The sequence below is a fragment of the Cynocephalus volans genome, chromosome 8, assembly GCF_027409185.1.
Source record: "Cynocephalus volans isolate mCynVol1 chromosome 8, mCynVol1.pri, whole genome shotgun sequence".
NCBI lineage: Eukaryota > Metazoa > Chordata > Mammalia > Dermoptera > Cynocephalidae > Cynocephalus > Cynocephalus volans.
In genome coordinates, this window is record NC_084467.1 from 25,962,566 (window position 1) to 25,990,554 (window position 27,989).

The 27,989-nt window shown below is 54.0% G+C and overlaps 1 protein-coding gene across 2 annotated transcripts; it reads left to right on the forward strand.

The window, feature by feature from the left end:
* The first annotated feature begins 10 nt into the window (after positions 1-10).
* NHSL3 (NHS like 3) lies at positions 11-27,981 on the forward strand. 2 transcript variants are annotated; one of them, XM_063104627.1, is made up of 7 exons: positions 11-289; positions 21,293-21,463; positions 21,564-21,619; positions 21,898-22,021; positions 22,616-22,732; positions 22,820-25,381; positions 25,819-27,981. In XM_063104627.1, the coding sequence occupies exons 1-7, from the start codon at positions 55-57 to the stop codon at positions 25,839-25,841; spliced, it is 3,288 nt and encodes a 1,095-aa protein (XP_062960697.1). In that variant the 5' UTR covers positions 11-54; the 3' UTR covers positions 25,842-27,981. The 2 variants fall into 2 exon arrangements, with proteins under 2 accessions (XP_062960697.1, XP_062960698.1); XM_063104628.1 differs by lacking the exon at positions 11-289 and adding an exon at positions 9,947-10,037.
* The last annotated feature ends 8 nt before the right edge of the window (positions 27,982-27,989 follow it).

Genomic DNA, 27,989 nt, shown 5'->3' on the forward strand with positions numbered 1-27,989 from the left:
CATGGGCGCCGCGCCGCAGGGGGCCTGACCCCCGCCCAGGTCCGCCCCCGCGCCATGGCGGCCCGCGCGCCCCCCGCCGCACCTGCGGCCGAGGAGCCGGGGGGCCCGGGCGGACCCCCGCGCAGGAAGAAGTCTCGCTCCGGCGCGTCCGGCCTCCGCCGCGCCTTCAGCTGGCTGCGGGGCAAGCGGCGCAAGAAGAAGGCGGCGGGGGCCGAGGCCGCCGACCCGGTCGCCCCCCGGGCCAAAAAGGCGGACGACAAGGCCAAGAGGGCCAAGGGCAAAGGCCGAGGTAAGGTGGCCGAGCACCTGGGCTGAGCGCAGGGCGGCGCCGACGGGGCTGCGGGGACGCTCCGCTGGGGGTCCGTGGCGTGTTGGAGGGGGCGACCCCCTAGGCACTGGTGCTGGGGGAGCGAAGGGCCCAGGGCTCAGCCGAAGCACCCCACCCTGGGCCGCCCCCCAGCACTTTCCAGACTCAGCACAGCCCCACTGTGAGGGGAGGAGACCCCCGGCTGGGGCAGGGATCCCCTGGCTTAAGCAGGAAGTGCTGGCAGTCTGGCTCTGAAGCGGTGAGGCAGTTCCCCCTCCCCCAGGCTCACCCAGGTTCTGCCCTCTGCTGAGTCAGGGGTTCAGAGACTTGACTGTGGCCTGGGGCCAGTGGGAGAGGCGGGTGGCTTTGGGTCTCTGGTAGGGTCCCTCTGGATCCGGAAGGTGTTTCAGCCCTCTAGACGGATCCGGGTTTCCAGCCCTACAAAGGACCCAGCATGGAGCCTAGCATGCCTTAGGTTCTTTACAGTGTTAGCTTTTCCCATCTGCCTCCCTCACCACTGCTCACCTGGGAACCAACTGCCCCTCCCTGTCACTCCTTCCCCCAGCCCTGGCAGAAACATGCCAGTGTTGGAAGTGTGCTTACAGATGGAGGAAACTGAGGCCCAAGCTAGATGGAGAGGCAGGGGTGGGTATTTAAAATACAGCAGGTAATTCCCAGTTTTTCTGGGTTTAAGCCCCTGGGCTCCTTCTCTGGCCTGATTGGATGGGCAGCCGGAGGGGAGGGGAAGCTGACCTGGGCCATCCCTGCTGGGGTCACTTTACTTTTGGCCACTTGCTTGGTTCTTCCCTCATTTGGTGCAGAGGGCTCAAGTCTTTGCAAGACGGTGGGGCTCCCCTGGGGCTGGCGGACCTCAGAAGTCTACTTTACCCATATTCCTGCCAAAGTACTGGAGGTGAGGAAATGGCAGTGTGCGGGCCCATCCCATGCCGCCTGTGTTTACCCTCCCAGTGTCCTTTAACCACCTCCTCTGGAGGAGAGTTAGAAGGAACACTTTAGGGGTCAGGAAGAGGGTGGAAAGTCTTTTGTGTGATTGCATCCGGCCTGATCTTCCTTTTGGATAAGGGCCCTGTTCCCCTGCAGCCCAGCCACAAATAGAAGTCAGAGTGCTGGGGCTGGGATGGCCGATCCAAGCCCTGAGGGAGGATTTGGGTGAAGGGTGTTTCCAAGGCCTTGCAGTCCTGACAGGAGTGGTGTCTGTCCCAGGGCTGCCCCACTGGGATTTGGTCTGCAGTCATCCCATTTCACTCAAGAAGGCATGGGTCAGAATTGCAGCTGGATGGATTGTGTTCAGACTGTCAAGACTGGCAGGCAAAAGGCTATGGACTAGTGGTGTGCCTCAGAGTAATGGGCCCTTTTCCCCTGGGAGACCAGCCTGGATGGAAGGGGCTTTCTGGAAAGCTGAGCCTGAAGCCCTGCTTCAACAGCTTGGGTTTGGAGTCATTGGGTCTGTGGCCAGGCCTCTCCCTGCCTTGTGTTTGGTATCCGGTGGCACTGGGCTTTCTGGGCAGCAGGTCGGCCTGATTGGAGTCCACGTGCATGGACAACAACTCCCTGCCCCTGGCTGTTGTTTCTCTGGGTCTGGAGGTGGCCCCAGGTATGACTGGAGGAAGTCCTGTTCCCTTTTGCTCCAGCCTTCTATTATTCCAATTGTTTCCTTGTCACCTGCCTGGCCCAACTTCTTTTCTGTTTATTAAGAGAAATAAATCTGATCTCTCTAATCTCTACTGGCACCAGCAGCCAGGAAGGGGAAGCCCAAAGAAGGCTTAACTCTTTTAGAGAGAATGTTCAGAATGGTGATTGGGGAAGGTGGGGAGGAAGGATACACAGAAAATTCCTGGGTGGTCAGGGATTTTTGCTGGAGGAAATCATTCCAATCTCTGAACCAAAAAGACCTAAGAGGTGCAGGTCTTGACTCCTCTAATCTGCCTCCCCTACTATAAAATGGGAAAACTGAGCTTGGAGTAGAATTTTGAGTACTAGTCTTCCAGGACTCTCCTGCTGCCCCCACTGCCCTGCACTGACTTAGAAGAAGAGAGGAAATCTGACATTGATTGATTATCCTGAATGTATCAGGTACCCTGTATCCATTATCTCATTTGATCCCATTTGCAGATGAAAAAATTGAGGTTTAGGGACAGCGAGCTGTCCCTCACCAAAGTGGGATTTGACCTCCAATCACCTGCCTCCAAAACTGGTACTGTTTTCAAGACTCTCCCGAGGACATAGAGCAGATCTTCTCATCCAGTGCACTCTGTAGATGGGAAATGGCCCAGAGAGAAGTGAGGAAACTTGAAAGAGTGGGGAGAGTATCAGAGTCAGACAAACGAGGGCTAGCCCGTGGCTCACTCGGGAGAGTGTGGTGCTGATAACACCAAGGCCATGGGTTTGGATCCCATATAGGGATGGCCAGTTCTCTCCCTCGGGAGAGCGTGTTGCTGACAACACCAAGTCAAGGGTTAAGATCCCCTTAATGGTCATCTTAAAAAAAAAAAAGTCAGACAAACGAGAGTTCAAATCCCTGTGACATTGGACAAACAACTTCTCTGTGGGTTCCCTGATTCCATTATTGTCTTATGAGGAAGGGAGGAGATCTTTTTTTTTTTTGTCTTTTTCGTGACCGGTACTCAGCCAGTGAGTGCACTGGCCATTCCTATATAGGATCCGAACCCGCGGGCAGGAGCGTCGCTGCGCTCCCAGTGCCGCACTCTCCTGAGTGCGCCACGGGCTCAGCCCGGAGGAGATCTCACAGGGGTGACCCTCCAACTGGACATTGCCTCAATGGCTCTGTGACCTTTCTGCCTCTCCAAGATTCTCACAAGCAAGGATATGAAAATTATGTGAAAGTGAAGTCACCATAGAAATGCAAGGGGTTATTACTGTGTTTGTATAAGTTTAGTTGCCTATAAGGAAGGAATGGGCTCTGAGGCTGAGAAGAACAACTTTGTTGTCCTGGTTTGCTCTCTTAAACTACATGAAACTGGCAGGTTATTCACCCCTTTAAGCCTCAGTTTCCTTATCTGTAAAATAGGGATAATAAATCCTGGCTTTGCAGAAGTGTTTCAAGGATCAAATTAGATAACAGACATGCAAGTGCTTTGTGGACTGGGGAGCATGGTCCAGATGGTAGCAGGTTTCTGCTGTTGTGATGCTGAAGACTTGGACATTAGCTAAGTTCATTTTGATCCATGTTTGGAAAATAACTTACTTGGCTACATCTCATATTCCCATGATGATGATTATAATTGATGGGGATTTGCAAAAGGTTGAGTCTCACCTTTGTCTGACGGAAGGATTCCGACATAAAAGTTAGAAAAACAAAACCAAACAGGAATCCGTATTTTCCAGAAATATCACCTGGACTCTAGACAAGTGTGTGGGGAGGAAGTGTTTCTGGGACAGATGCCAGGACTGGAGCCTGGCATGTAATCAGGGGAGGCTTTCTGGAGGAGGTGAGCAGAGATTGGAAGGAGGGCAGGGTCCTGGCTAATTTGAAGGGGAAGAGAAATAACAGGAAGGCTGCTATGTGCCAGACCTTGATCAGGCATTTTTGTGAAAGTCTTCCCTTGTCCTCACAACAACCTGCCCACAATGGTGGGCAGTTATCACCATCTGTAGGTGAGAAAATAGGCCCAGAGGGGGAAAAGTCACTCAAGGTCACTCAGCTTCATTCATTTGAAAAAGGCATTTTTTACTATGTAGTGTCAGGCATCATTCAAAGTGACAAGAATACCTGAGGACAAGACAGGAAAGGTCTATCTGTACACCCCTGTGGAAGTGATGTTCACAGTGTGGCAATGACAGAGCCACTCAGCCTGCCTCCAAAGGCCACACTCTCCAAACAAAATATGACCTTCGATGTTTTTATGACTTTGGAGGGGAGTAACCTCTGTAGAGTGTTAGACAGGACCATCTTTGGGGAAGGGAGTATGTAGCCCTCCGAGGGTCTCTCTTGGGCAGTGGGCAGTGGCTGAGAAGTGGGAGTGAGGATGGCACTGATACTGAGACTCTGGGAGCCACCCTGCCAGGCCCAGCAGCCTTAACCCCATGAACTCACTGAGGTCTCCGCAAGTTCCCTATGGCCACTTGCTCAGGGAGGACTGGTGTTGGCGTGGGGTTGTGGAGACCCCTGAGTTTGAGCTCTGCTTTGCTGTATGACCTTTTGGCAAGTGCTGCTTGCTCCAGGCCAGATATGTCCTGTTTTAACAAAGACAGGGTTTAATGGCCTCTGAGACCCTTGCTGGTTCTAGGATTTTGTGCATTTGAGAATGGGCTAGAGGAGCAAGCTCGTAGGGATTGGGGCTGAGCACGGGGACGGCAGCTATGTTCAGGAGTGGAGAGCCTACTGTGGGCCAGCCAGATAAGACATAAAGATCCAGTAGCCTGGACATCATAGGAAGGTGGCTAAGGAGAGTCCAGCATGAATTATGCCATCTCTCCCTGCTGACGAAGGGGCCTGCTCTAAAGCTAAGTGAGGACCCCAAGTCTCTTTGGGTAGTGGACACTTTGTCTATCTGAGGTCAGGATGGTATCTGTTTGCCTTTCAGTAACACTGCACGTGTTTTCACATTCTGTGCCATTGCTTGTACTTCCCCCCACTTCGGATGTGCTTGCCTTCACTTTTCTATCCAGTGAACTCCTATTCATCCCTCAATGCCTGGCTCCAGTGTCATCATCTCCGTGATACTCCCAGGGGAAGTGACTGCCCCTAAACTCTAAAGCAGGGTGTTTAAGAGATTTGGAGTTGGAAAGTATATGCTTTTCTGGCCACCTTCTTCTTGGCTAGGGGCCCCTCAGTGTCCGCAGCCTGGGGCCAAGACCAATGTAATGGGGGCAGGGTTCCCTCTGCTATGGGATACATCCAGCAGCGGAGAGGTTTCCACAGAGGAGTCAAGTGTTCCTCAAAAAAAAGTGGCAGGCTGGCTGCTCTCTCCACCTCCTCTAGACTCGTGTGAAAGGATGTTGTCTGCCTTAGGTCCAGATGGGAGAGGGTGCCTTACTCATTTATTTCACAAATACTTAGTAAGTATTACTATGTGCCAGGCACTGTCCTGAGGCTGAACAAGGAAGACAAGATCCTGGTCTTCAGGAGCCTCACGATTTGAGTGTGTGGGGGGGGACCAGACATTGAACAAATAATTAAGGGTCAAAAAGTATGACAAAAGAGGAAGCACAGTGATCCTGGGGGAGATCAGGGACGTGGCATTTGAGCTAAAATTGAAGGATGAAGGGAAGCTGGGGTTGAGGGACTTGCAGCACTGGAATCAGGCAGGCACCTGCTCGGGTGGACCGGCTGGCTGTCTGGAGATCTTTGGGCACAGGCCTCACTTTTCTGAATACCCTGAGGGCAGAGGCTGGGTTGACTGACTCTTCCCTCTTCCCTGCCCAGCACAGGGCCTGGCACTGTGTGGCTTTGGGTGATAGGTGGGTGATCTGACATGGGCCCCCAGAGCATGGACATCTCTGGATCCTGGATGCTCAGAGTTGATGGCCTGAGATGTCACAGGGAGCCCTCATGGCACAGATGGGTGGTTGAGGCCCAGAGGAGGAAGTTACTTGCTCAAGGTCACACAGCCAGCCAGCATTAGAGGCGGAACCAGAGCCCACACCTGCCAGGCTGACTTCCCCACTTCTTTGATCAGACTTCAAACTGAAAACCCTGTCCCAAAGAGGTGCCTCTACCGGAGTGGGAAGAGCTAAGAAGGAAGTGGAGGCCAGGGGAGCCTCCTGTCCCCTCTCTTATCTCTGACACCTTCAGGGGCTCCTTCCAGCTGTCTCTCCCTCACCCTCCCTGGCACACATCCCAGCGTTCTCCTGGAAATTCCCCTCAGCCCTGGGAGGGGCCCTCAATCAGTGTTCCCTCTCCGCTCTATGTCTCCCTGAAGTCCCTGAAGCAGGGCTGCCAGCAGGGCTGCTGAACTGGGGTGGCTGAACCCTGTGGCCAGAAAAAGCTACATGCTGTTGGCAGCCGAGGACAGAGGGGGAGCCTCCCCTTACCACTTGCCCCTTGGAAATCCCCCTCTCTCCAAACCCTCAAAGCTGTCTCAGCTGCTCATGGCCTGTCACATGCTGAAGAAAACTGAGAGGAGGCATTGTATATTGTTTGGGCCATGATGAACATGGCCGGGTTGGGGGAGTGGGTACACACACCTTCCATGTGCAGACCCAAGGCCACCTCCAGCCCCTTTGCTGACTTGGGGAAGGAAGCAGGTGAAGGCAGCTTCCTTGAGCAGGAGGGGCGACATCTCTGCCTGCCTCCGCCATCATTATACCCCACTGTACTCTATGCCCCCGTGCTCCACTGTCCTCTCGGGCTGGTTCATCAAGGGACTGTCAGCTCCACTCACAGGGTGCCCAGCTCTGTGCTTAACATGGAAGGGGAGATAGAGACAGCTCAGCCCACAAAAGGCTTAAACCCCAAATCTGTGGCAAAGTGCATGATTCCCAGGAGGTTGCTTGTAGGGAGATTACCAGGTAGGGCCCTCCTGCCTGCTTAGTACACCCTCTCCTCCAAGTCTCTGGCCAGGCGAGGCCTTCACCATCATTCTCCAAGAGGGTCATGAGGTACTGAAGCCCAGTCTTGCAGTTCCCACAGTTCTGGTCCATATGCTTTCTTTTTTTTTTTTTTTTAAAAGATGACCGGTAAGGGGATCTTAACCCTTGACTTGGTGTTGTCAGCACCACGCTCTCCCAAGTGAGCTAACCGGCCATCCCTATATAGGGATCCGAACCTGTGGCCTTGGTGTTATCAGCACCGCACTCTCCCAAGTGAGCCACGGGCCGGCCCTGGTCCATATGCTTTCGTGTCACTTACTTCTCCCCACCAATCCTGTCCCCAGCGTCTCCTATGCTCTCGGCTGTGGGCAGTACTCCTCCAGTACTGCCTTTGTAGTGAAGGTACTTATGTGCCATATCACTACCTCCACCAGTAAGCAAGTGCCACCATTGCCACCACCACTAGTGTACAGGTGTTACTTTCACTACTACAACTAGGATGAAAGCCCCACCACCTTCGCCTCTGCCAGTTTCTGTTCAGCACATATGACGCACCTGCTGTGTGCTGGGTCTGGGATTACTAAGAGGAGTGAGACAATCACAGCCCTTGAGGAAACTTTTCTGGTTGGAAAAAGCAAATAGCAAAACAGAATGTTGTGTTGAGGCCAAGTGCTGGGATGGTGTTACAGGGGGTGCTGGGGAGCCCTGAGGTGTGATCAGTACTTTATCAGAGGGCAGCACTAATGGCTGTGGGAGCACAGAGAACTGAGCTAGGGGAAGAGGGGTGCAAGGAAGACTTCATAGAGGAGGAGACTGTTGAGCAGGGCCTTGAGGATGAAAAGGCATCTTCCAGGCAAAGAGCAAGAGGAGATGGCAGGTATGCACTGGGGAGTAGCAAACAGTTTTGTGTGGCTGAAGCTCTGAGAATGAGAAGGGTGTGCTCAGAGATGAGGCAGAGCTGGTGGGTGGGGGCAGCTCCTGCAGAGCCTCCTGTGAAGGCCAAGACACCTGCTACACTCCAGACATCCTTCGAGTCTCTTTGCATATGTGTCCTCCCTCAGTTTATGCCAAGAGATTTGGACTTGACTCTTGGGTGTTCATTCTGTTTCCCCTTACCACCTGTCCCTTTTATGGGCCTCAGTTTCCCCATCTGTAAATTAAGGGAGTTGCTAGCCGATCTCTGAGGTCTCTTCCAGTTATGACACTAGGACTCTTCTCTGTGCAAAGTAGGGAGACTGGTGCATATAGCTTGGTACAAAGTGTATGCTGAAGGACTATTTTCTATGGATGAATAAAATGCCAGCACTTCAAGGACTGCACTGTCATCAAACTCAGACTCTTAGCAAGAGATGGGCCTTAGGGAGGGTTAGGATCGGCTTTGACTCTCCTGTTTTGCAGGGAGGGAACAGAGTGTCCTGGAGCCACTGGGCGTAAGAGGCAGCATGGTGTAGTGAAGGGGCTTGCCAGGTGGCAGAAAGGATGAGCCATAGGGGCAGTAGAACTGAGGGCTCTGGACTCCCCGCCCAGTGCACTCTCTGCTATACCATGCTGCCCCTAGTTGGGAAGACAGGACAGAGTGATGGTAAAAGAGACTCATTGCCCAGGCTGTATGTAAGGACACAGAAGTGAGAGTCTTGGACAGCCTAGAAGGCTTTTATTTATTTTTTACTTATTTTTGGTGGCTGGCTGGTATGTGGGTCTGAACCCTTGACCTTGGTGTTATCAGCACCATGCCGTACCAACTGAACTAACTGGCTAGCCCATAGAAGGCTTTTAGAAGAGGTGAGGCTTGGCCTGGGCTTTGAAAAACAAAGATTTATACAAGGGGAGATGAGTGAGGGGCACACAGCTCCACAGATGCACACAGACATGGGTAGTTTCACATGTTTACCTACATGTTCCATTACTTACATGCTCACATACACACCCCAACTGTAGATACAGGTATATACTCAACAAACACAATTGCACACTCATACCGATACACAAAAGCACATGTAGTTTCACAGTCTTTAGACATATTTACACACATGCACACAGGCAGAACTGTTAACACACTCAAATACACAAAAATCAGTGATATTCAGCCACCCTGAGACAGTTACAATTACACAGACAAATACACAAAAGCACACATCCAGACATGAAAACAGACTCAATTATATGGATACAATCACACACAGATGATTATATAGAGAGGAACCCACATGTTCAGGGTCACACATACATACATAGGTACACAACTACACAGCCACATTCAAGCACACAATTACACACAAATGTGCAATTATATTTGCTCCTTCAACGTCATGCAGAGACATAGATAAGGTGGAGAGGTGGTGGCATGGAGCAGTGGGTACTGGAGTCAGTCTGGATTTGAGTGCTGACTCTGTAGCTTAAAGCTGTTTGACTTTGGGTTAGTCAGTTGACTTCCAGGAACCTCAATTTCCCCTTCTGTAAAATGGATATGATAAAAGTACTTACCTTACAGAACTGTTTTGTGGATGAAATGAAGTAATGCATGAAAGCGGTTAGCACAGTGCCTGAAATGAAATAATGCATGAAAGTGATTAGCACAGTGCCTGGCACATAGTAAGCACTAAATAAAGAAGTGCTACTATTATTTTGAACACCGTGATTACAGAAATACAGTCAGTTCGATACATTTGTACACACAAGCACGTGACACTCACGGGGTGGTGGCCGGTGGGCCCTACAGCAGCGGGGCTCCGGACCCCGCCTGTCTGGAGGCCGGCCCCCAGTTCTCCCAGCTTTACCGCAGTCCTCTGAGAGACGGCCCCTGGGCTGGGAGAGCGGACGACTCTCTGCATCACCTGGACCAGCCGGGTCTTTCCCCCGTAGCGCTCTGGGCTGGGCTGGGCTGCTCAGCAGGTCTCCCTGGTCCCGGGAGGGGCGGAGCCGACAGGACAGGCTTGGCCCCGCCCCCACAGGCTCCGCCCCCGGCCTGGCCATTGGCCGCAGAGCTCGGGGGCGTGGCCGAGCTGGGGCTGGGGGCGATCGCGGTGTCCGCCCGCGCGTCTTGTTTCCTCCCTCCTGGGGCTGCGGGCCCGGCGGCCGGGCTGGCTGGGTCGCGCTCGGGTTCCCGCGCCGGCTCCCGCCCTCGCTATGGGTAACTCACACCACAAGAGGAAGGCCCCCAGTGGCCCCCGGGTCCGCAGCTTCTGGCGATTCGGGCGGTCGGCAAAGCGGCCCGCAGGTAGGGGGCAGGGGGTGGGGGCGGGGCAGGCGGAGAGGAGGGTCTCCTTACTGCAGCCGTCGCCACCGCTGCTGCCCCCTCCCGGGGCCTGGTGGGTGTGAGTGTGGGGCCGGGAATCCCCGCACATACCCCACCCCTCCCATGCACACAGACACACGTACACACTAATACCTACGGGCGGACACACGTACATGTTCACAGTTTACACAGTCACATACAAACACCCACTCAGAGGTATGGACATGCAGACACAAAATCACATGCACAATCACACCCACACTCTCGCAACATCGATGTCGGACGCACAGATCCTGAGACACAGGTACATGTACCTATGCATACAGTTTACACAGCCACACGAACTACACCCACGCTCAGATTCAAGCACACAGACACACAATCACAGACACACATCAATCGTGTAGGTACAGTTGTCCAGCCTCTTAGGCACACAGATGTACATACACACAGGTTCACAACTGCACAACCAACCGGACTCACACTTGGGCCCGCAGGCAGACGCTAAGACATTCGCGCACACACACTTGTTCCCCAGGCCTTAGCCCCCAACAGGCTGAAAGTTTGCAGGAGGGAGGGGAGACAAAGGTGGAGGCGAGAAGCAGGAAACCAGGGACTGGAGGCTCGGGACCGCCTCCATCTGGCGCGATCGGGAGTCGGACTGGTTCTCTTGGCTCCCTCCCCACCCCCACCCGCGCCACCGCGGCCTCTCCCTGTCACTCCCTCCTGCGGTCCCCGAGGTCGCTGCCGCATCTCCCCCATTTCAATGCAGCCACCGAGCTGGAACGTAGCCCTTCCCGGCGTGCTGCGGGATCCCTCCGCGGGTCGCATTCCAGCCTGCACGGGTGGATGGGGGAGGGAATGGGAAAGGCCTCTAACCCCAGGGCTGAGAGATGGGATTCCTGATTTCCCCTAGGTTGTGCGGCAGTTCACGGTATCCCCAAGAGTCCCAGGGGGTGCTGGAGGAGGGGCCATCGAGGGTGCGTAGTATTCTCACCTGGTGAATCCAGAGATGGGGGAGGGACAGGGCGGTGGGTTCAACCTGGTGCCCCCCACCCCAAAGTGGGGGGTCTTCAACAGAGGCAGGACCCTAAGGGTGCCTGCTGGTCTGGGGGAGTGAGGGAATCCCTGAGGAGGTGGTGGGAGAATCCACCCATGTATTCCCAGGATGGCTTACATTCCTAGAGGTTCAGAACGGGGAGCCTGATGATCTCATCTCTGCACGTAGGGGGCCATGGATAGAGCCTGGGCTGGGAAGTAGGGAGCTTGTGTTCTCATTGTGGCTCTGCTATAGGTTCTGGTGACCTTGGGCAGATTCCTTCACTTCTCTGGACCTCCCTGACTTCTATAGGGGGCCCGTCTGTAAAATTAGTGGGGCTTAGTTTAGGTGATTTCTTGGGACCCTTACAGTTCTGGCTAGCCATTTCATGGATGAAAAGACCGAGGTCCACAGAAGAGGGGTTTGTCCAAGGTCATTTGCCTATGGTGGTTTGAAGAATAGTGATGATAAGCAAAATAACAATATAAAAAGGGTTAATTAAGCTCTCAGAAGATTCCTTAGAAGATGGGTGTTGAGAGACTCCAGGACCTTCCAGTAACCCTCTGTCCCAGCAACACTAAAGTTCTGGCTGTGCCCACCTGTCTCTCCTACTAGAATCTGCACTGAGCAGTGGCGATGGGGCTCTTCATCTGCCCTCTGATGGCTATCTGATGGTTTCCTCAGAACCAACTGTGGGCCCAGACTTGTGACCAAAGGGAGAGAGAGGATAAGAAGGCTGTTTATAGTCTCCTGCCTGTTGGCCCTTGAGGAAGAGGCTTGGGGCTTCTAGCAACCCTTGTGTGCTTCCAGCTCCTGCTTGCCACTCAAGGGTCAACCAGGCTTTAAGGTGTTCTTAGAAAAAAAAAAAGCAGAAAGCAATGTCAAAGCAACACAGAAGTGTGGGGTCTGGGAAATATTCTAGGTTATATATCAAAAGTCTCCTGGGCTGGGGTCAGCTTTAGAAAACTGAAGAGGTGGGGCCGGCCTGTGGCTCACTCGGGAGAGTGTGGTGCTGATAACACCAAGGCCACGGGTTTGGATCCCATGTAGGGATGGCCGGTTAGCTCACTGGGTGAGTGTGGTGCTGACAACACCAAGTCAAGGGTTAAGATCCCCTTACCAGTCATCTTTAAAAAAAAAAAAGAAAGAAAGAAAACTGAAGAGGTGGTGTTAATTTGGTCTGTGAAGTAACTGCAGGATTGGAATTAGTTCTGAATTGTTGATTAAAGGAGAGAAGATGACTGGGGATTTCTTTCAGCTGTGGGATGTGGTTGTGGGCAAAGGCATGGAGTTGAGACTGAGCATGAAGGTTGGAGAGAAAAGCAGTTGAGCCTCCATCCTTGTGTTTCAGAGGAGAAGAGGTTCCATTATGAATGTAAACTTCAATCCCTTTGGTTATTAGTTTATTTATTTTTATACATTTTTAAAAGATGACTGGTAAGGGGATCTTAACCCTTGACTTGGTGTTGTCAGCACCACGCTCTCCCAAGTGAGCTAACTGGCCATCCCTATTTAGGGATTCAAACCTGTGGCCTTGGTATTATCAGCACCACACTCTCCCAAGTGAGCCATGGCTGGCCCTAATCCCTTTGGTTTTACTTGTGCTGATGATTCTAAGCCCTCTCTGGCCTCAGCCTCTGCTCTCATAGGCCTTGGTGTGGGACTGGAGCTTGACTACTTATGCATTTGATTAGTTTGTGAGAGGAGGAGGGAGATAGTGCAAGGTGGGCACAGAGGAGTCTGTCAGCCATAGGGAGCCAATGAAGGTGCTGGAGCAAAGGAAGAGTCTACAAAAGTAGTGTGTTAGGAAGATGGCCCCAGGGCGGGAGCACCAATGCTCGCAGGACTGGTTGGGGAGAGGGGTGGTGAGAGTGGAAGCACAGAGGCTATTGCAGTAATCCAGGGGAGAGGTGATGAGGTGAGGGCTGGGGACAGGGTGGGGCTGTGGGAGTGGAGAGGAGTGGAAGCTGCACAGACACTTCATAGGAGGTGGCAGAATTGATAGGACCTGAGATTAATCAGATGTGGGGAGTGAGGGCCAGAGAGGGCTGTGAAGACTCTGTGCTTGAGGCTGCTTGGCTGGGGCATGGTAGCAGAGATAAAAATAAGGCCCTGCACTAACTTTTTATATCAATTAATTCATTTCTCCTCTGACTGTCCTCCAACAGACTGACAAGGGAGAAGCTGTTTTTCTCCCCATTTTACAGATGAGGAAGCTGGAGCTCAGAGAAGTGAAGTCACTTGCCCAAGTCCTCACAGCAAGGAGATGGCTGAGCCTTGATTCAGACTCAAGCCTGTCAGATTACAAAGCCTGTGCCCTTTATCAGTTTAGGGATAGATGGGTTTCATCCTATGATGGGCCTGTGGGTCCTCTGGACAAAGAAAGCCTGAAGCCCCAGGGGATTTGCACTCTGTAGAGAACATAATTAGAAGAAGCGTGTGGGCAAGGGGCAGAGGTTGAGGACTAAGCATTGAAGCCCGCAAGAACTTAGAGAGGGAGCAGGTGGGAAGTAGGAAGGGAAAACCAAGATTCAAGGAAGAGTTGATCCATTGGATCAAATGCCCTTGGAGGATGAGGGTGCATGAGGCAGGGCCTCCCCATTGCTGGAAAGACACTGTAACCTGCTGGGATTGTTTGGCCTTGTACTCAGGAATCCACCCCAACCCTCCCCTCCCCAGGCTAGCTGGGCACTTGGTCTTGGGTAGGTTGGGGGAATGGTAGAGGATGTGAATTGGGAGTCCAGAGAGAACAGGCCACCATGCCGCCACCTCCTCATCTCATGTGTTGCACTGCCAGTTGTACTCGCGTGGACTTTCTGGTTGGACTGATTGTTCCCATATTGCAGATAGGAAGACTGAGGGAAGGAACTGGTGGACTCAGACCATCAGGAATTCTTTTCATCCCTCCACCAGACCTCCTGGAGAGTATGGGGTCTTTGGTAGGCTCCACAGCTGGGAGAAGACCCTCTCCTCTGCTGCCCTCCCTCCCCATATCTCTTCTCCTTTCTTGGGGGGAGACTTGTGACCAATTGCCTGGTGTCTGGACTTGCTTGTGGGAGCCCTGGGCTTGCAGATAAGGGCTGGCCCCGCTCTCTGTGATCTGAAGGATCTGAGGTAAGCTGAACCATCTTGCTTCCCAAGGCCCTGACCCAAAGTGGGGAACCACTGCCCTCCTTCTAGGGGCAGAGTCATACATACTGAGGGCTCTTTGGAAATCCTCTCTCCAACCCTCCCACGTCACAGATGAAGAAACTGAGGCCCAGAAAAGGGCTTTCTTTTCCTGGCTCAGGATCATGCTACAATTAAGGGGCAGTGAGAGCTCAAACTTAGGACTACTGACTCCCAGTGCAGTGAGATGTATGGTCTGGGCCTGGGATTCCCTTCCCTCCTAAACAGGGGGTTAGGGCTGTCAGATAGGGCAAGGTCACTAAAGAGAGATAGGGAGCTGATGTTAAGTGTCCCTTATCAGACCTTATCTGAATGGTCCTTAACTCCACTTGAGATTTGAAGAGAACTCCGGAAGTGGGTGGAGAGGAGGCCACTGGTGGCCTGGGAAGGACAAGTTTTCGCAGCCAGTTAGAGCCAGGCTTACTCACATCCTGACTCTGCCATTACTAGCTGTTTGACCATGGGCAAATCATTGTTGCTTGGAGAGTGCCTCTGTATGTCAAGGAGGATTTAGTGAGACCATGTGTGTCTCCCTTAGTTGGCAGCTAATAAATGCTAGTTTTGGGCTGGTTGGTTAGCTCAGCTGGTTAGAGTGCAGATGTCTGAACCAGCCAGCCACCAAAAAAACCCTAATTTTGTATCCTTGTGTTGTAAGTGGAATGGCAGAAGGGACTGAGGGCCCTTTCCCTACTCCCACACCTTGGAAAGGCAGAGGCTCACTCTGATTATAACACTTTGTGTTTACTCTTTGTTGTGTGGCTTTCTTTAACTTTCCCAGGCACTCCATGAGATGGGTATTAGTCCCATTTTACAGATGAAGTGACTGAGACCCAGAGAGAGAGACTGATTCATTTGTCCAGGGTCTTCAATCCAGACTTCTTGATTCCCAGCCCTTTCTTCTCCCAACTTCATGGTGGCTGCCTCTCTGGCATCCATAAAATGGGGATAATCATGCCTTGAAGGAATCAAGGAAAGGGCTTTGGAAAGTCAGAATTGTGCCCTGGCTGAAAGGGATTATTATGTAATTGTTGGGAGCAAATATTGGCCCCGAAACTCATTCTGACTTTTATTAATATTGTTGTAGCTAATTCCTCCCTGCACTACCGCCTGTTCCCCCAGGGCACCCTGTGGGATGGGATCCTCCCCTCCCTGCCCCCAGCACTCCCTGCCCCCCAATATTTACCTTAGAACCGGCCTGTCAGCTCTGCCCCCGCTGGGGTGGGGCTGGACACTGGAGGAAGGAAGGAGGGGGATTCTCTTTTTGCAGAGGTGGGGTACAGAGCTCCCCCTTCTTTGGGTAGGGGTTGAGGCTATGGCCCCTCTTACTCATTAACTTTCTCAGACTTAGGACCACTAATGTGGAGTGAGACCCAGGTTCAAATGTGGGATCTGCCACTTCCTGGTTGGATGACCTTGAGCAAGTGAGTCACTTGAGCCTCCTTGTACGCATTTGTGAAAAGGAAACTTCCCTCCTGCCTTTCAGCTTTCTTGTTAGGTGTTCCACCTGTAAGTTTGTTGTGCTCATTTCCCTTTGTCTTGTCTCTATGGGAATAAAATCTACAAACGCTCTAGGTTCTGCTACTGCCTCTAGAACAGGTGACCTGGGGAGGGCCCTGCCCACCCAGGCCTTTGTCTACCTGTACAGTGAAAGGTTGAAACTCAGGGCCTCTGAATTTCCTGAATCCTGGCTGGCCAGGGATAGTTAAGACAGGAGCAGGTGGTGGTCCCCCCTACCGCCGCCATCAGCTTGGAGGGTTCCGCTCCTGAGCAAGGCCACCTGGACAGCTGTGTCCTCCCCCCTCATTCCTCTTCCCTGAGTCAGGCCTGCCGGGCTGTGGGCGTGCCACCACCCCCACTCCTTGCTCTGGAATTGGGCAGGTTGAGGCCTCATCCCATGGAGGATGTTGCCAAGACAGTGCGCACGCATGCGTGTGGCCTTGAGGGGCCCGAGCTCCCTCTTCCCCTATTCCTCCCTGTCCCCAGGCCAGGAAAGCCCCTGAGTGGTGGGTACATGCACCTGACTTCCTGTACATGCAGCCACTTGGCAGGCCCTGTGTGAGTCTGTGCAGTTGTGCTTGTGGGTGAGGAGGGCATGGATTATGGTATCCTGCGTGTGCATTGTGGACGTGGTCCTGTGACTGCCCACCTGTGTTGGTGGCCCTAGTGGGACATTCTGGAGGTGTGTGCCCACGTACCTGCCCCGGTGGACTGTGTCTGAGCTCAGGAGCTTGTTTACGTGCTTCCTGTTGTGCCCTGTGTGTTGGGGGGCATGACTGGGAGCAGGGTGTCTTCCTCAGATTCGGAAGCCTCCTCCCTCAGGCAGGTGGGGTAGGTGGAGGCTGTGTGGTGAGCTTCCCTCAAGGTCTCAGCTCCAGGCGGCACCTCTGGACTGTGCTGGGGCAGAAAGCCCTGGAACTAAGTGTGGTCTTGGGCACCCTCTGGGCCTCAGTTTCTTTCTGAGGTGCCTGCTCCCCCGCATTGCCCCACCTGAGACTCAGGTTCTTCAGCTCCTCCCCAAGCAAGCCACAGGTGTGTAGACCTGGGGGTGGGGGTGGGGGAAGGGGTGTGTTGCTGGGGCAACCAGATATTATCAAGTGTGAGAGCTTTGGATTCTATTTGCAGCTGTGGCTTGACTGCTACCTGTGGGCCTGAGACCTCTGTGAGCTGATGTTCTCCCATTCCCAACTTGGCAGGAGCTCAGCTCTTAAGTTTCCTTGGTTAGGGGAAAGCTGAGGATGACAGTCCTGCACTATAAAAGGCTCTAGTTTTGGAGCTAGTCAGAGCTTGGGAAGTCACCTAGCTCTCTTGAGCCTCACAGGTCCATGATTGATTACTAGGAGAGTACCTTTGAGTACTGGCCTCGAAGGCTGTTGTAAGATTCATGAGGGCAGAGACTCCACAAGTTTTGCCTTCCACGAGTATCTCGTATGGTGCCTGGCATGAATCGATCATCCTGCAAGTGTTGTCTACTGCTCTCTTCTGTTTGTGTGGCGATTAGGAGACCTAAGGGGGAGAGAGGGGTGGTACATGGTCAAGAAACCTCCAACTTGTAGGGATGATGGGGTCCCTTGACCCTTCTTAAGAGGGGAGACAGGTGGCCTTACTGGTTAGCGCAGCTGGTTGGAGCGTGGAATAACACCAAGGTCAAGGGTTCGGATCCCTGTACCAGCCAGCCACCAAAAAAAAAAAAAAAGAAGGAAAGAAATGAAAGAAATGGGAGAGATGAGGTATGTAGGTGGCATAGATATGTAGGTGGACAGAGCACAGCTTTTGAATTCAGGTTGTTCCGAGTGAGAATGCTGCTCTGTCACTTATACAGAGGAGGCCAGAGAGGGCAACTTTGTAATGTTTGCCCCCTCGGGCCTTCATTTCCTTATCTGTAAAATGGGCATAAAAGTGTTTGCTTCCTGGGATTGTTGTTTAGAATGCAATGATTTGTGGATGTGTACTATCCAGCTCCACAAATGTTTGTTCTGCAGAGAACGAGGGTGTGTGCTTGAGTGCTCTCTGAGAGGCCAGGGTGGGCAGCAAATGGGAAGGAGCTGCAAAGGAGTCTTGTAGCTTGGGAGCCTGGTGAATATTTGGATCCCTAGGGACTCAGAGGTGCTGCGGGGAGAAAGGTCCTCAGGTGAGTTTGGGGTCCAGCATGTTATAGCTCACAGACCCTCTTTCACAGTCCCACTACTCTTTTTACAGTTGCCAGGGGGATCTGTTTCTTTTAAACAGTGTCATTACCCAGCTGAAACCCTCAAGTCCTATGGGGACTGACCTGACCTGGCTCCTGCCCTACTCCGATCTCATCTCTTGCCATTTTCTCCCTTGCTGAGCGTATTCCAGCCACACTGGCCTCCCCTCTGTTCCTGCAAACCTGCCTCAAGGCCTTTGCACCTGCCATTGCCTGTCTCGAAGGCTCTGCCCCCAGTACCTGCCCTGGCTGGCTCCTCATTATTCAAGTCTCAGTTCCAATGTCCTTTGCTTAGAGGGGGTTTCCTTGACCACTTGTCTAAAGGCATCCCCTTCCTGTTACAGCTCCTCAGTCTTCACTACCTAAAATTATATTGTTAGTTTACCTCATTCGTGTATTCATCAAATTTTTATTGAACTCAGCATGTGCCAGGCACTGATTTAGGCACTGAGATAAACTGGTGAACAAGATAAAGTTTTCTTCCATTAACTGTATCCCCTAGTACTAGCTTAATAAAATATTTGCTGATCAAATGAATGGATACAACAATCTTATAAAGAGGAGTTATTGGCCTTGTTTTCATATGAGGTCATGACTTGTGTGTGATGGAGTTGGATTTGAACCTGACTTGACTTCCCTCCCAGTACCTCTCCCCTCCTCCACCCCGCTGCATTTACTTACTGCCCTCACCTCTGGGCCCACTGACTAATTCTGTTCTCCCTGCCTGGTGATCCAGCACAGAATCACTAAATCACAGAGCGGGGCCAAGGGGAATAATCCTGGGCTGGGGAGCAGGAGGTCTGCGTTGAAGTCCTGCCTGTGCTGTGTGACCTGGGAGAGTTCACTATGCTGCTCTGGGCTTCTGATGTCACATTGCCAAAGGAAGAAAGTCCTTTGGAAAGCGTGGGGCTGAAAATACGAGTACATATTAAGGGTTGTTACCACCATCTCCCTGACTTCCCAGTGCTGTGTCCTGGGCCAGCTCTCACCCCTTCAGGGGTCTCTAGTCTGGGGGCCCTCCACCTACCATCTGGCAGTTGGGACCCCTGGCTTAGCTCTGGCTCCTGAGTATTTAGACAGGATTTGGGGACAGGGTTAGTGATCCGCCGCTGGACTTGAGTATCTTCAGTCCTCCTAGTCATATATCCACCGGCGCACAGCACCCGCAGACTCCATGCCTCAGTTTCCCTCTAGTGCACCTGCATCCCATGTGAGAGGCGGGTCGGCTGATGGGCGGGATCAATGGTGAAGATGGGAGGAGGACCGGCGGGCAGCCCCTCCCCCTCCTCTGCCTGGAGCTGGCAGCTCTGCGGTGGGGCGGAAGGGCGGGCTGGCATCCCCTCAGTGCTGGGTTACAGTGAAGGCTCTGCCCGGCGCTCAGGAGAGGTTGCGATAGCAGACGGTCCCGAGTGGAGCCCGCAGTCATGGTGGTGTTCCTGGGCCGCCACCTCCCAGCTCTCCTTGGGCTCTTTAAGAAGAAGGGTAAGTGGATGTGGCTGGGGGGCAGGGGAGGGCTCCCTGACACCTCCCTTTGCCAGACTTTATGTAGAATGGGAGATCAAGGGCGGGAAAGAGTAATGGTGTGGGGGATGGGAGCTAGTAATGAGGCCAGAATCTCCTGTCCGCCGCAGTGCCTTTGTCCAGCTGCCTTGCGGCTGCCTTTGTCTGGGCCCTGCTTGTGCTTGGGAGGATGGGTCCAGGTATCTGTGACCTTGAAGGCTGCAGCTTCGCCGCGATGTTACTGGGTACAACCCAATACCCCAGTTCAGAGGGAGAGGGCAGCCCCCTCCCCGGTCATCCCAGTGTGGGGGAGGATGGGATGTGGGGAGCAGAGAAGAGAGGAAAGTAGTACCACTGGAAGTTGGAGAGCTTGGTGGGTAAAATTATGTTTAGAGGCCTGGGGGTGGAGAAGTTTTGGAAAGGCCTGTGCCCACTTCCTTCTCGTAGGAACTGGGTTTTCAGGCCTGGATTAAGACATGGGAGTCAGAGTTTATTGGACTTTGTGGGGCCAGGGGTCCCCTGTGGAAACCCAGAGTTTAGTCCTGGCTCTGTCTAACTCTCATTTGCTGGGTGACCTTTAGGTAAGGGCTTTCCCCTTTGAGCCTGTTTCCCCATTTGTAAAGTCAGGGGATTGGGGGACCTCCTAACACTGACCTTGTGGGATTGCTGCGGGCTCCCTAGGGCTTGAGTTCTGGCTGAAGACTGGGCTGAGGAAGGAGGAAAGGCAGGTGTCTGAACCAGAGACCCTGTTCCTGGGGCGTGGCCCTTTAAAGGGCTTGTTTAGTTCCTGCCTCTCTGCAAGGTGCTGCCAAGGTCACATGACCCTCCTAGCTCTTTTGCTTATCTTGTGGGTTTCATTTAAAAAGGGGGCTGGGACTGCAAAGTGCTGACACAGCCCCCAATCCCCAGGATTAGATGGCCAGCCCCTCCATGGGCAGGGTTTGTAACAGGATCCTTTGTAATGGATCCCTGGCTCCTGTGCACCAGGGGCCAGGGCCAGTGCCAGGGCCTCCAGGAAAGGGGGGATACCTGGGACCGTTCCCTCAGGAGAGGCAGGAGCTGTCTTGGCTGGAGTTGAGGGGACTGGGTCCCTCTTCTCCTCTCCCCTGTTCATCTGTCTACTAAGGGGCAGCCGCATGGGTGAGTAGGGGACCCAAGAGGTTATATCCTTGGTTTGTCCCTCTCCCCTGGATTTTCTGGGAATCTGGTTATGACCACTGTCAGCTCCCACTCCTTCCTAGCTTCCCATGGTATCTTCTTCCTGGACCTGGGCTAAGGGGTTGTATGAAAAGGGTGGTTTGTTTTCCTGTAAAGTGGGGTTGGAGGTCTGAAGATAAGAGAAATGTATTTGCTATGAGCTCTGTGTGTACTGGGGGTGTCTGGTGTGGGGCCCTGAGTGACATATGGTTACACAGTTGTGTGTATATACTTGGGTATTGTTTATTTACAGAATGGGGACTATGGGTGTTATTTGTATACATGTGGGCTGGGTGTGGGTACATACATGTGTTTATACTTGGGTGTGTGAGTGTTGTGTGCATATACAGTGGGCTTTGTGTGCCCCGTGTGTTGTGCCTTGTATGGGGCCTTTTGTGTGCTGTGGGTACTCAGATACAGTGCACGTACACTTGGGTATAGTTGTGTATGCACATGGGGGCTGTGTGTATTGAGTGTGTACCCCAGGACTGTGGGTTGTGTGTCCAGATTGGGGGAAGTGTACATTGCATTTGTGTGTAGGGGTCATGTGCAGTCTGGGGATGATGGGTGTCCTTGTTGTGGTGCCCGTGCATCTCCAGGGCCCTGATGCCTTTGGGCCTCACTTATCTTCCTCCTCCATCTCACTAGGCTCTGCCAAGGCTGAGAACGACAAACGTCTAAGCATAGGGCCCGGCCATGGGCCAGGGTCTGTAGCAGATGAGCACCAGGATAATGTCTTCTTCCCCACCGGACGACCGCCTCACCTGGAAGAACTGCATACACAGGCCCAGGAGGGGCTCCGCTCTCTACAGCACCAAGGTAACCTCCTCCTCCCCTCTCTTCTCCTCTCCTCCAGTGCAGTTCTCTGAGCTCCTGAGGTCAGGGGCCTAGATCAACATACCCTTTTGATGTTTTCCAGAAAAACAGAAACTGAACAAGGGTGGCTGGGACCATGGAGACACCCAGAGCATCCAGGTGAGCCCTGCCTCCCAGCTCAGTCCTGACTCTCTACTCTTCCCTCCCTGCTTGACCTCTGGCAGTGTGTCTTTGAACCTTTCTGGGTCTCAGTTTCCTTCTGTGTCACGAAGGGCTACAGTGAATGACCCATGAGTGCTAGTCCAGGGTTGCTCCAGCTGATGCCTGCTCAGTGCTAGGTGATTCTGGGGGGAATCTGAGTCCACAGTTCCCAGTGGGGAGCCCCAAGGAGGCAGCCCCACCCAGGCCAGGGCCTGATCTCCTTCTTCCCTCACTAGTCCTCCCGCATGGGGCCAGATGAAGACAGCATCTCCTTCTGCAGCCAGACCACATCCTACACGGCTGAGAGCTCCACGGCGGAGGACGCGCTCTCCATCCGCTCAGAGATGATCCAGCGCAAAGGTGTCTGCTTGCCAGCCAGGATTTGTGGGCAGGGGAGAGGTCCCGGCAACTGCAGCTTCCACTTTTCCTCTAAATCTAGTGTTTCCCCAGGCTCTGTAATTCAGTAAATTCAGGAAACACAGTTCCCTGTGTCCTCTTGGAGATTCATGATGCACATTAAGTTCAAAGCAGGGCAGTTAGGAGTTGGGAAACCTGGGTTTGAGGCCTGGTATTGCTACTTGTGAGCTGTGTGACCTTGGGCAAACCCTCTCTGTGCTTCTGTTTGGTGTTCTATAAAAGTAAGGATAATAAGAGTACTTACTTTATCAGAATGAATGCCAAATGTGTAGCATGCTAACACATAATAATAATACGTTCACTAAGTAATAATATGTTCAGTAAATGGAAATTATCATTGTTGACTTAGTAGCCTTCCAGAAGTCTTACAGAAAAGCAGCCTGTAGCTTTGTTTAACTTAGCTTTGCCCACAAGTACTTGACTGCCGAAATTGCTTTTCGCAGAAGTCTTGTTCATATTCTACAAAAGTAGTGCTCTGCAGAATATGCCCTGAGTCCTTCTGCTCTAACGGGTTTTCTCCCCTGGACTGGCCCCCAGGCTCCACCTTCCGACCCCATGACTCATTTCCCAAATCATCTGGAAAGTCAGGGCGGCGGAGGCGGGAGCGGCGGAGTACAGTGCTGGGACTGCCACAGCATGTGCAGAAGGAACTCGGTGAGCCCTGGAGTAGCAGGTAGTGGTGGTGGTGGGGAGCCCTGGCCAAGCCCTACTCTGCTGACCTTCACCTCCTCTCTGTTCCAGGCCTGCGGAATGAGTGTGTGGCACCAGGTACTCCTCGACCCCCTGGTCCACACGATGCTGTACATATCCCAACAGTGGACGGCCACCCGACAGGCCTGGCCTCTGGGACAGGGGCCCGGGTGTCCCTGCAGGCACTGGAGGCGGAGGCAGAGGCTGGTGCTGAGACAGAGGCCATGCTGCAGCGCCACATTGACCGTGTCTACCGGGATGACACCCTCGTTGGCCGGTCCACAGGGGCCCGGCCCCCGCCATTGACCCGGCCCATGTCCCTCGCAGTACCTGGACTGACAGGAGGGGCAGGGCCTCCAGAGCCCCTGAGCCCAGCCATGTCCATCTCGCCCCAGGCCACCTACTTGTCGAAGCTGATCCCACATGCTGTGCTGCCACCCACAGTGGATGTGGTGGCCCTGGGCCGCAGCAGCCTGCGCACACTGAGCCGCGGCAGCCTGCTCTCGGCTAGCCCAGCCTCCGTCCACTCCATGGGCCGCTTCTCCTCGGCCTCAAGCCCACGGCCCCGCAGCCGCCACGCTTCCTCCTCCAGTGACACCTGGAGCCACTCTCAGTCCTCTGAGACCATCGTGTCTGATGGTTCTACTCTCTCCTCTAAGGGTGGTTCTGAGGGCCGGCCAGAGAGCTCTGTGGCTAGCAATAGTGTGGCACCCCCTCCCCAGGGGGGCAGCGGACGGGGCTCCCCCAGTGGGGGCAGCACCGCAGAGGCCTCAGACACAGTCAGCATTCGGAGCAGCGGGCAGTTGTCCGGCCGGAGTGTGTCTCTACGTAAGCTGAAGCGGCCCCCCCCACCTCCCCGCCGGACCTACTCTCTCCATCAGCGGGGCTCGGTGGCACCTGATGGGCCCTTAGGGCTGCCGCCCAAGCCTGAGCGGAAGCAGCAGCCACAGCTGCCACGACCACCCACCACTGGTGGGTCAGAAGGGGTGGGGACAGCACCCTGCCCACCCAACTCAGCAGGCAGTTGGGTGGCTGGCTTGTCTCCAGGTGGCTCCCGGCGCCCCCCACGCTCCCCAGAACGGACGCTTTCACCCTCCAGTGGATACTCGAGCCAAAGTGGTACCCCTACCCTCCCTCCCAAGGGTCTGGCACGTGCCCCTGCTTCCCCAGGCAAGGCCCAGCCCCCTAAGCCAGGGCGTGTCACTTCCCTTCGATCTCCAGGGCCCTCTGTCTCCTCTTCCCTCACGTCTCTGTGTTCCTCCTCCTCTGACCCTGCACCCTCAGACCGCTCTGCTCCACAGATGTCAACCCCCCTGGGTGACAGGTTTGTCATACCTCCTCATCCCAAGGTGCCTGCACCCTTCTCTCCACCTCCCTCCAAGCCTAGGAGCCCTAACCCAGCTGCCCCTGCTCTGTTTGTCCCTGCTCTGATTCCTGAGCCTGTCCCTACCACCGATGCCAGTCCTGTATCCCCTCCTACTCCCCAGACATCCCTGACCCCACCACAGGAGTCTCCTGTTGTCTGCAAAGACCAGTCACCCCCACCATCCCCACCCCCATCTTATCATCCACCCCCACCACCCACCAAGAAGCCAGAGGTAGTTGTGGAGACCCCATCTGCTGCAGAGACTGCTGAAGAGCCCCTCCAAGATCCAAACTGGCCCCCACCCCCACCTCCTGCACCCGAGGAGCAGGACCTGTCCATGGCTGACTTCCCCCCACCTGAGGAGGCCTTTTTCTCTGTGGCTGGCCCTGAGCCTGCAGGCCCTCCAGGCCCCCTGGAGCCTGTTAGCTCCCTGGCTGCTTCGCCCTCCTCTACTACTGTCTCTGCCCAGAGCCAGCCCCCTGGTTCCACAGACCCTCCTCCAGCCCCACCAGCCCCATCTCTTGCTAGTCTTGTCCCAGGGCCCCTTGCCAAACTCCCTCGGAAGGAACCTGTGGGCCACAGCAAGAGCAGCGGGGGTCCCAGGGAGGATTCTGGTGCGCCCCTGGTCACACCCTCCCTCCTGCAGATGGTGCGGCTGCGCTCGGTGGGCACTCCCACAGGGGCTCTGACCCTGGCATCGGGACCATCAGCCCCCCAGAAGCCACTTCGAAGGGCCCTGTCAGGGCGGGCCAGCCCAGTGCCTGCCCCCTCCTCAGGGCTCCATGCTGCTGTCCGACTCAAGGCCTCCAGCCTGGCTGCTGGCGAGGGCCTCAGAAGTGCCCAGCCCAATGGACCGCCTGAGGCAGAGCCACGGTCTCCCCAGTCCCCTGCCTCTACAGCAAGCTTCATCTTCTCCAAGGGCACTAAGAAGCTGCAGTTTGAGCGGCCCATGTCCCCTGAGATCCAGGCTGACCTTCAGCGGAATTTGGTGGCTGAACTTCGGAGCATCTCAGAGCAACGGCCAACCCAGGCCCCAAAAAAGCCACCTAAGGCACCCCCACCTGTGGCCCGCAAGCCCTCTGTGGGAGTCCCTCCACCTGCCTCCCCCAGCTTTCCTCAGGCTGAGCCCCTTACTGCTCCTCCCACCAATGGCCTCCCTCATGCTGAGGACAGGACTAAGGGGGAGCTGGCGGAGAATGGAGGTGTGCAGCTGGTGGGCCCAGAGAAGATGGGCCCCTCAGGCTCAGGTACAGTAGGCAGCAGTGGGATGTGGGTCCCCTCACTGATAATGGGAAATAGGTATCTAAAGTGCCACCATTAGGGATCTGCTCTTGGCTCCTTAAGACTTTCTGGTCTTAGGATGCCAGGAGAGGTGAAATGTCATCCTTGATAAGCTACAGTGAAAGCTTGGGGGGGCGGGGAGAGAGGGGCTTTGGTGTCAGACCTACTGAGTTTGATTTCCAACTTTGCCACTTTATCTGTCCTAGCCACATTGTAAAGTGTGGGGCAATGTTACCTGCATTATAGTGTCAAGAGATAGCATTTGTAAAGGGTCCAGCCCAGTGCTGTTGGCATGGTCATTTGAGGAGATAGGAAGAGGTTGGGTGAGGATGTGTGAGGTGTGGCTCTTAGTGCCAGAAACAAGCCTGGAGGCTCCCTGATGAGTGTCCCTTTTTCCCTACAGACCCACAGAAGGAGCTGGTCTGACCACAAGGCACCTCACCGGCACTGCTGATCCATCCCAGGAATACAATCTCAGGGACCTGAGCAGCTCCAAGGACGAGAGGATATGGCAGACACAACCTAATAGAGGAGAGGACGCCTGCAGCCTTAACCTCCACTGCCTTCGACGTTTATGCAAGCCTGGCGTTGCTCCTGTCCTCCGAGTCATCAGCTCTCATGCCTTTTCCCGAATGATTCACCTCTGGCAGCTGCCGCTTCAGTCTTGGCCTTAGCCTCATCTCTAAGGAGGTAGCTGGTGAGAGCGGGTGGCTGCGCTCCCTGCTGGCCCTAAGGCAGCAGAGTTGGGAGCAGAACACCTCACTTGAGTTTGTTTCATTTTCTTCATGTCCAAATCATGCACATACTGTAGTGCAGAATCAAAGCACTTTTGAAAAGTAGCTGCACATCCATCCTCCAGGGCCCATCAAACCACATTCCAAGGGCCTGTTTACATGGCAGCAGCATCAAGCCCTGGTGGCCAGCCCAAAGATGGGACCAGTCTGTCCCCTCCTCCTTCAACCCAGTTTGCTCCTTAGTTCTTGGAGGTGGGCAAATCATTGCATTCCCCCAGGCTTCTCCAGCCTGGGGCAGGTGTGGGGCTGTGGAATTCCAAAGCACAAAAGGTGCAGTGGGGGCTAGCCTTCCTGTGCCTCAACTCACCAACCACCCTCCTGCCTTCCAGCTCTGCCAGGTGCTCCATGCAGGGCACAGGAAGTAGGAGACTGCCAGGACCCAAATGGGTCGGGGGAGGACAACCAGAGGGGGGGCCTGCAGGCTCTCTGTCCTCACAAAGCAGAAGAACAGAGTAAGGAGTCATCTCAGTGGGCACTTGGCAGCACCAAGCATCTGCCCCTTGTTTGTTTGATTGGGTTGGGCAGGTGGGCAGGACATTTCAGGGCAGGAGCCCCTGGGCTGTGTCCCTTTCAGCTTGGCAGGAAGTAGTGAGAAGGTGGGTGGAGGGAAGGGTCTGGCAGGGGGAGAGCTTATTCGGGCAGTGCGCCCAGACCTGGCCCTAGGGACTTCATTCTCTGAACTTTCTTTACTCTTTTTGGTGCATGTCTTTTCTGCAGCTGCCTTTCAGCACAGGTGGTTCACTGGGGGGAGCTGATGCTGAGTGACAAGCATGGGAAACCAAAGGTGCATTTCACTCGACTCTTCCCTAGTCAATGAGGGGCACCCAGTTCTCCTAGGGAGCAGGCTGGGTGGCTGCCCCCTAGGTCACAGCCTCTGCTACTGATCTCCAGGAATTTTAATGACCTTTTTATTTTCAGCCTGTGCCACCTGTCTAGGTAAGCTGGCTTCCCCACTGGCCCGTCGTTCCACAGGGATGGCCCTAATGCCTCCCTTCACAGCAGTGTGGCTGCCACCCAGGGCCACCCCTTCTTTCTTAATCCTCTTTCCTCAACAGTGACTTGGGCTTGAGCCTGGCAAGGAACCTCACTTTTAGTTCACCACCAAGGAGAGAGGATTGACACACTATTCCCCCCGCCCCCCAATATCTGAGAACATAAGGGATGTGGAGTGAGAGCCCACGTTCCTCTGGCCTGCTCTAGGGCTTCTTCAGTTTGTCACTACTGTCTTCTTCCTGTAGCTATAAACCAATGTTCTTCCCTTGCCCTATGGGTAATGGAGAGCTGCTGCTGGGCATATGTTGCACCTGCCCAGGGAGTTGGGGAAAGAGGACAATCAGTAAGCACCATTCTGCTCAGAGCTCCTGATCTATCCTGCCCCCCAGGATCCAGGACCCAGTCAAAGCTCTGTGAAACCAGGCCCTGGGAGCAGCACTGGAACTGGTGCAGGTGGGAGGGAGCTACCTTCTGTCTCTTTCCCTCCCCTGTCCTCCAATGTTTCGAGCTCTTTATTCTTAGCTAGGGTCCTCTGAGCTCATTTCCCCACTGGGTGGGACAGAGTACAAAGGAGAAGAGAGGATCTAGAAGAGTCAACCTTTCTTTGTCCTCTGGGGTAAATGAGCTTGACCTAATGAAAATTGAGAGACCAAAAGCCTCTGATTTTTAATTTCCATATAAATGTTAGAGAAATATATATATATATATTTCTTTAAATTTTTGAGTCTTTGATATGTCTATACAAACCTTCCCTCTGCCCTAATGCCTGAGTGAGACACATGAGAAA